The 7,922-nt window shown below is 39.2% G+C and overlaps 1 protein-coding gene across 6 annotated transcripts in view; it reads right to left on the minus strand.

The window, feature by feature from the left end:
* Nucleotides 1-7,680, minus strand: part of CNTLN (centlein) — a 357,687-nt gene extending 350,007 nt beyond the window's left edge. For all 6 annotated transcript variants that reach the window (XM_082619946.1, XM_082619947.1, XM_082619945.1 and 3 more), the window contains exon 1: nt 7,278-7,680. In XM_082619946.1, coding sequence (XP_082476072.1) covers nt 7,278-7,637 — 360 coding nt within the window. In that variant the 5' untranslated portion in view covers nt 7,638-7,680. The remainder of the gene's footprint in view (nt 1-7,277) is intronic.
* Between the last annotated feature and the right edge of the window lie 242 nt (nt 7,681-7,922).

Consider the following 7,922-nt stretch of genomic DNA (forward strand, 5'->3'; position numbering starts at 1 on the left):
CAACATATATAGAAATTACATGTCATAAACCTCTGGTGAAGGAAATGTTAAACTATGTAGCATTATGTGCTCTTTTTAAAAGGTATGTTGATGAAACTACAAAATCCCTGAAACCAATGTTATCTGGAAATTTATCTTATAGCTTGCTTCAAAACAAAATAGTAACAAAAAAAGAAAACTACGGACCAATATCACTGATGAACAGAGATGCAAAAATCCTCAACAAACTACTAGCAGACAGAATCCAACAGCACATTAAAAGGATGATACACCATGATCAAGTGGGGTTTATCCCAGGAATGCAAGGATTCTTTAACATACGCAAATCAATCAATGTGATAAACCATATTAACAAATTGAAGGAAAAAAGCATACTATCATCTCAATAGATGCAGAAAAAGCTTCCAACAAAATTCAACACTGATTTATGATAAAAACCCTCCAAAAAGTAGGCACAGAGGGAACTTACCTCAATATAATAAAGGCCATATATGACAAACCCACAGCCAACACTGTTCTCAATGGTGAAAAACTGAAATCATTGTTACTCAGATCAGGAACAAGACAAGTTTGCCCACTCTCACCACTCTTATTCAACATAGTTTTGGAAGTTTTAGCCACAGCAATCAGAGAAGAAAAAGAAATAAAAGGAATCCAAATCAGAAAAGAAGAAGTAAAACTGTCACTGTTTGCAGAGGACATGATACTATATATAGAGAATCCTAAAGATGCTACCAGAAAACTACTAGAGCTAATCAGTGAATTTGGTAAAGTAGCAGGATACAAAAATAATGCACAGAAATGTCTTGTATTCCTATACACTAATGATGAAAAATCGGAAAGAGAAATTAAGGAAACACTCCTATTTACCAATGTAACAAAAAGAATAAAATACCTAGGAATAAACCTACCTAAGGAAACAAAAGACCTGTGGGCAGAAAACTATAAGACACTGATGAAAGAAATTAAAGATGATACAAACAGATGGAGAGATATACCATGTTCTTGGATTGGAAGAATCAACATTGTGAAAATGACTCTACTACCCAAAGCAATCTACAGATTCAGTGCAATCTCTATCAAACTACAAATGGCATTTTTCACAGAACTAGAACAAAAAATTTCACAATATGTATGGAAACACAAAAGACCCCAAATAGCCAAATCAATCTCGAGAAAGAAAAATGGGGCTGGAGGAATCAGGCTACCTGACTTCAGACTATACTACAAAGCCACATTAATCAAGACAGTATGGTACCGGCACAAAAACAGAAATATAGATCAATGGAACAGGACAGAAAGTCCAGAGATAAACCCATGCACATGTGGTCACCTTAACTTTTGATAAAGGAGGCAAGAATATACAATGGAGAATAGAGAGCCTCTTTAATAAGTGGTGCTGGGGAAAATGGCTAGATACATGCAAAAGAATGAAATTAGAATACTTCCTAACACCACACACAAAAATAAACTCATAATGGATTAAAGACCTAAATGTAAGGCCACACACTATCAAACTCTTAGAGGAAAACATAGGCAGAACACTCTATGACATAAATGACAGCAAGATCTTTTTTGACCCACCTCCTAGAGAAATGGAAATAAAAACAAAAATAAACAAATGGGACCTAATTAAACTTAAAAGCTTTTGCACAGCAAAGGAAACCATAAACAAGATGAAAAGACAACCCTCAGAATGGGAGAAAATATTTGCAAACGAAGCAACTGACAAAACAATTAATCTCCAAAATATACAGGCAGGTCATGCAGCTCAATATCAAAAAAACAAACAGCCCAATCCAAAAATGGGCAGAAGACCTAAATAGACTTTTCTCCAAAGAAGATATACAGATTGACAACAAACACATGAAAGGATGCTGAACATCACTAATCATTACAGGAATGCAAATCAAAACTACAATGAGGTATCACCTCACACCAATCAGAATGGCCATCATCAAAAAATCTACAAACCGTAAATGCTGGAGAGGGTGTGGAGAAAAGGGAATCCTCTTGCACTGTTGGTGGGAATGTAAATTGATACAGCCACTATGGAAAACAGTATGGAGGTTCCTTAAAAAACTATAAATAGAATTACCATATGACCCAGCAATCCCACTACTGGGCATATACCCTGAGAAAACCATAATTCAAAAAGAGTCATGTACCACAATGTTCATTGTAGCTCTATTTACAATAGCCAGGAGATGGAAGCAACCTAAGTGTCCATAGACAGATGAATGGATAAAGAAGATGTGGCACATATACACAATGGAATATCAGCCATAAAAAGAAACAAAACTGAGTTATTTGTAGTGAGGTGGATGGACCTAGAAACTGCCATACAGAGTGAAGTAAGTCAGAAAGAGAAAAACAAATACCATATGCTAACACATATATAAGGAATCTAGAAAAAAAAAAAGGGTTCTGAAGAACCTAGGGGCAGGACAGGAATAAAGACGCAGATGTAGAGAATGGACTTGAGGACACAGGGAGGGGGAAGGGTAAGCTGGGACGAAGTGAGACAGTGGCATGGACATATATACACTACCAAATGTAAAACAGATAGCTAGTGAGAAGGAGCCCCATAGCACAGGGAGATCAGCTCAGTGCTTTGTGTCCACCTAGAAGGGTAGGATAGGGAGGGTGGGAGGGAGACACAAGAGGGAGGAGATATGGGGATATATGTATATGTATAGCTGATTCACTTTGTTATACAGCAGAAACTAACACACCATTGCAAAGCAATTATACTCCAATAAAGATGTTAAAAAAAATAGTAAAGAGTCGCATGTATTTTTCACCTCAACTGCTCTACCCAAAATACTAAGCAAGAAAGGTTAACAAAAGCAAAAACTTAAAAAGGAGTAGGTTTTCAACATTTAAAAATAACTGAGTTACTCCAGCTTAAGTAAGTATGACTTACTAATAAAGGACTTAGCTCTAACACAGTTAGAGGAACAAAGTAAGAAATCAATAAATATCTGATGAAAAAAATCTTTACATACTAATTTATACATTTTTTTCTTTTCTTTCCTTTTGCTATTGTTATGGTTAATGGTTATTTCACATCTCCTCTTTAATCCCCACCAAAGAGAAAGTAACAACAAACTCTCCTTAAATTGTTTTTATCATAGAGGCCAGAAAAAAAAGCAACCAGAAGAAAAGACTCCTCCAGAAACAGTCTATTGTTAATTTATAACTACAATTTATACCCAGAAGTCATTAGGGGGAGAACTTTCTAATTTCCAAATTTCTCTATTAAACTTCAGTTACTAATTTCTTTTGTTATTAATTTATTATCAGCAATGGTATTCAGATTTTGTCACCTAAAAATACTCAAATGTATAAGTGATACTTGACTTGAGAATAAGAAGTTCTTTTCTGAGCAATAAAATGCTACAAATGGATTGTGGGACTACTGTACAATATGTATTCGCTTTTGTAAGTTTTTTAGTTATTCAAATGCTATATTATCTTCAATGTGAATTATACCTCTAATTATTAAAAAGACGCTCCTTCATATACAAAAAGAAACAAAGCCCCCAAAAAACACAAAACTAGTTTCCAAACTATTCCACACATTATTAAAACAAGGAAACTACTACCAACCATATTATCTTTATATTTTCCTTTCCTTTGGGCACTTAAAATGTTCTTTTCAAAAAAGTAAAAGTAAAAATACTTAAATATTACTCATTATAAAATATTTTATTCTTACTACAGGACTTCCACACAGGATCAAATAATTTAAAATATAAATTAAAAAATCCTACTCCTTCTCACAAAGTTGATTAAACTCAGCCAATGAGAGATGACTAAATGCCCGAAGATTTGGGTCTGAGTTATCTTAGCAGTGGATTGGCTTTGACTTTCACTTATCAACATGGAAATAAATATCAACTTTACAGCTATAGACACGCAAAATTGTCTTTTTCACTGGGTAACTACTCTCCCACCACCTAGTTTAGTATCTGCCAACATAATAGGCCTTCGATCGACCTCTACTGCAGGAATGAATTCAACAAACATATGAAAACTATTTTCTATATTTAAACAAATAATTTCCTACCAGAACTCAAAGAAAACAATGGAAAGAGTTTAATTACAAAGTATGGCACAAACTAGCCACTCACTAAATTATCATTATGAAAAATAACTGTACAAAAAGATTCATCTATTAGAATACAGCTCCTAACAACAGTGAGAATTCTAATTATACAACATGTTCTCAATTTTTTTTTCTTTTTTTGACTGCGCTGCACCGCCTGCAGGATCTTAGTTCTCTCACCAGGGATCAAACCTGCGCCCCCCGCAGTGGAAGCACGGAGTCTTAACCACTGGACCGCCAGGGAAGTCCCTCAATTTTTTTTTTCTTTGTGAATGACTGGACAAGGTTTCAACACACCTAAATGTCTAATACAAAATGTAACTGGTTGATTTCTCTAGTCATATACTCTTAATTCCAACATCACATACATCATGAAAGTTAATTTCATCATGAAAGTTGGAGTAATGCACATATATTTCATTTAAATGCCATAATATATCTTTACCTGAAATTGGTATATAGGTTTAGTAAAAGTTTTTGGCTGTGACTAAAAAGAGAAATATGGTTTGAGATATACATAAATTTGTGTGTGTGTGTGTACACCTGTGTGTGTGTCTATACATATATACATTACACATACATAACTTTTTCTCATCTGATATTCTACAAGTGGTGAAAAATGTGCACATACACATACCCACAACCCCATTCTTGGTCACAAATAGACCACAATCTTGAAATACAAAATCAAAACTAAGAGTATGGTGAAGTTAGGTTCTAAATCAGTGAATAAAGCATGACTGTCATGAACTTAAAATTGATCTTTGGAGTACCTTTGTAAGTTCCTTAGAAAAAGCTAGATTTGGAAGCTAACCTATCCTCAGTAAATCCAGTACAGACAACTTTTCTTCCCACACTGAAATCAACCACTTTTTCTTCATCTAAGTATGTGTATGTTGCTTACTAATCTGGGGCCATACGAAAAAAAGTTTAAATATCACAATCACATAGAGTAGGATGAGATACTCATATTAAGAGAAACAGTTGGAACAGAGATTGTTTTCTATTACATGCTTATTCTGAGTCATTCCAATGGACTGGAATGGTACATGGAATCACTTTCTTTTTCTTCACCAAGCACATATAATTGAATTCCTGTAAGTTAAACGTGGGAAAAAACCAACTAATTTAAATGAAGCTGCAACTTATGACCTGAGACTAATTAATTAGTGGGGTTCTTTCTCCCAAACTGTGCATTTGACCCATTACTGGGCTGTGAAATTAATTTAGTAGATATTAGCAGCACTTTCTTAAATAATAGATTTTAAAAGAAAACATCAGAGTTCAGGACACACAGGGTAAATACTCTTTCTGAAATTATATGCATGTGTATGTGTGTCTACTTACTAGGTTGACATGTAAAATGAATTTCTTATCTTGGGTATAATTTTTGAGAGCTGTGGAAAACATAGGGGTTAATACTATGTATTCTTGGGTACTGTGATTTCTAGCTTAATATATAAGTGGAAGAACTAATTTTAAAAATGTAAAAGTGAATGTTTAATTAAATGCTTTTTATAAAACAATTCAATTATTATGTCTCCCAAATTTCCCCAACAGCAGGAGTATGATTTGACTGAAGTTTTATGGTATGGGATAGTGCCAACCTCATCTCACATTACTGGAATGCCTATGATCATCTAACAGTGTCAGTACTATAAACTCAAGAACCATTGTTCCAGGCTACCTATGACCATCTCAATTCTTACATCTTCCGTAGTCACATTTTGAAAGAATAGTTAATGGATTGGGGGAAGAGGGTCATTGGGCTGTTTCCAACAGACTGATTTCTTAATCAAGTCAGTCACAAAAGTAAACATCTTAGTTCCTTATCCAGCTCAGGGCATAACTATGGTAAATACAGAGTAAGGGGTAGGGGAGAAAGGGTGTATAAGATATGGGCAAATAGCATCTTAGATTAGGACTTGCCAAAGTAACAGAGCCCTTTATCATGGATTCACATCTTTAAACTACACAAAGGTGAAGAGTGAGATGACAAAACGCTTTAATTCCTTGGTGTCTTTTATTTATCCCTTTGCTCCTTACCCAGTGAAGAATACAGAATGGAAAGTCAAAAGGAGGCAGTCACATAATACCTCCCCAACTTGTTTAAGCAAAGACATATTCAATTTGAACAAGACTGCTGTGTTTTTACATCCTTGACTCAATCAACAAAATCCTGCAAAAGAATCCAATAGAATTATGAGAATGAAATTCATGAATTTTTATTAATCTAAACTTATGATATTGCTTATAAAGTTACCTTGTTGTTTAGCAGTTCTTAATTGGTTCTGTCTTGAAGACAGAGTGACTCAAAGATCTACTGTTGAGTGAATTCCCAACATTTAGTCACCCAACCCTGCCAAAGGTTCTGGTAAAATCGGAGAAGAGATGGTGGTAAGGATGCAAAACTATAAGGGAAAATCAAATCTTTCTGAACATGAGTAGTCAAGCCATCTTTGGTGTATACGAACTCTACAAATAATAGGAAAGTAATGTTAAGGCAATTGATCTAGTAAATGCTTTTCCCAGGCAATATGAAAATGAGATTTCTCACTCCAGAAGTATGGAATTAACATAGTTGGTTAATAAATATTAAGCATCATCTACTGTGAATGAAAGTTCCCAGCCTGATACTCCCTAAAAATTATTGGTCTGTTTTAACAACTTAAGTTTTACTTAAGAACAAGGGCAAGTGTGGGTTTGACAATTAAAAACAGGCTCCTTCATCCATGGGTTTTATTTCAGCAAAAGTGTTTCCACTTTCCCGTTCCACATTTCAACTCAGGGATTGCATTCCTGCTGCACCAAGTACCACTACAGTCACGACACAGCCCTTGGGCTTGGGGGCGGTGGGGGTGCGACTGCGCGTTTTGGTGGGATCCAAGTGAGGTCAACCAAACCCAGGGCGCCGAGGCCGACCCTGCCCGCCCACTGTCCGGAGAAGGGCGGGAGCCCGAGGTCGGCGAGCCGGGCGAGGCCGCCTCCCTCAGCCCAGAGCTGCGGGCCAGGCTGGGTGTGGGAGCCGGCACCGGGCGCCGCCGGGCGGAGGTGGGTGGGTCCCAAACCCGCGCAGCTACGCAGCCGAAGGCAGAAGGAGACGGGCGCACTTCCCACCGGCCCCGGCCCGGCTGTGGAGGGTAAAGGCCGGCGGCCACCTCGATACCTGACACAGGGCCAGCTCCTCCTTTACGCTGCTCAGCTCTTCCTCCAGCAGCTGCGTCCGGGTCACCATCGCCTCCTCTACCGAGATGCCCTCTAGTCGCATGGACCCCATGGGCGCGCTGAGGAGGGGAGCCTGAGCCGCAGCTGTCCCCCCTGGCCCTCGCTGGCCCTCTGACCCTTCTTCGCCCCGCCGGGGTAAATCGCTTTTGTCCACGACGCCCTCCCGCGCTGCGCCCGCAAGACCCGAAGTCTCGCTTAGCACTTCGTGTGCCACAGCTCCCAGCCCAACACGTGGGGACCCGGGCCCCAACTGTCGCGCGGCGGGCGGAGGGAGCTGTGAGGGCGGCAAGCGCGCCGCCATGGCCGCGGCTGCTAACGGGTCAAGTTCCCTCTAGGAAACTCCTCCTCCCCTTCCCCATCCAAGCGAGCCCGAAGCTCCGAGCTGCGCATGCGCCCGACTTTTCCCGCCTTGGCGCGCGGGGTCTCGCGCTCGCGAGTCCTGGCGGGCTTCCCACGGGCCGCGCGCCCGGCGCGAGCATTAGCGGCGCACGCGCCGTGGCCCAAGGAGTCAGGCGGCTCCGCCCCGCGCACCACCTCCGCGTGCCCTGGTCAGTCTTTAACCTGCAGCGTCACGGCTTCCCGCACG

This window comes from Mesoplodon mirus (genome assembly GCF_964341445.2).
Source record: "Mesoplodon mirus genome assembly, chromosome: 1".
Lineage (NCBI taxonomy): Eukaryota > Metazoa > Chordata > Mammalia > Artiodactyla > Ziphiidae > Mesoplodon > Mesoplodon mirus.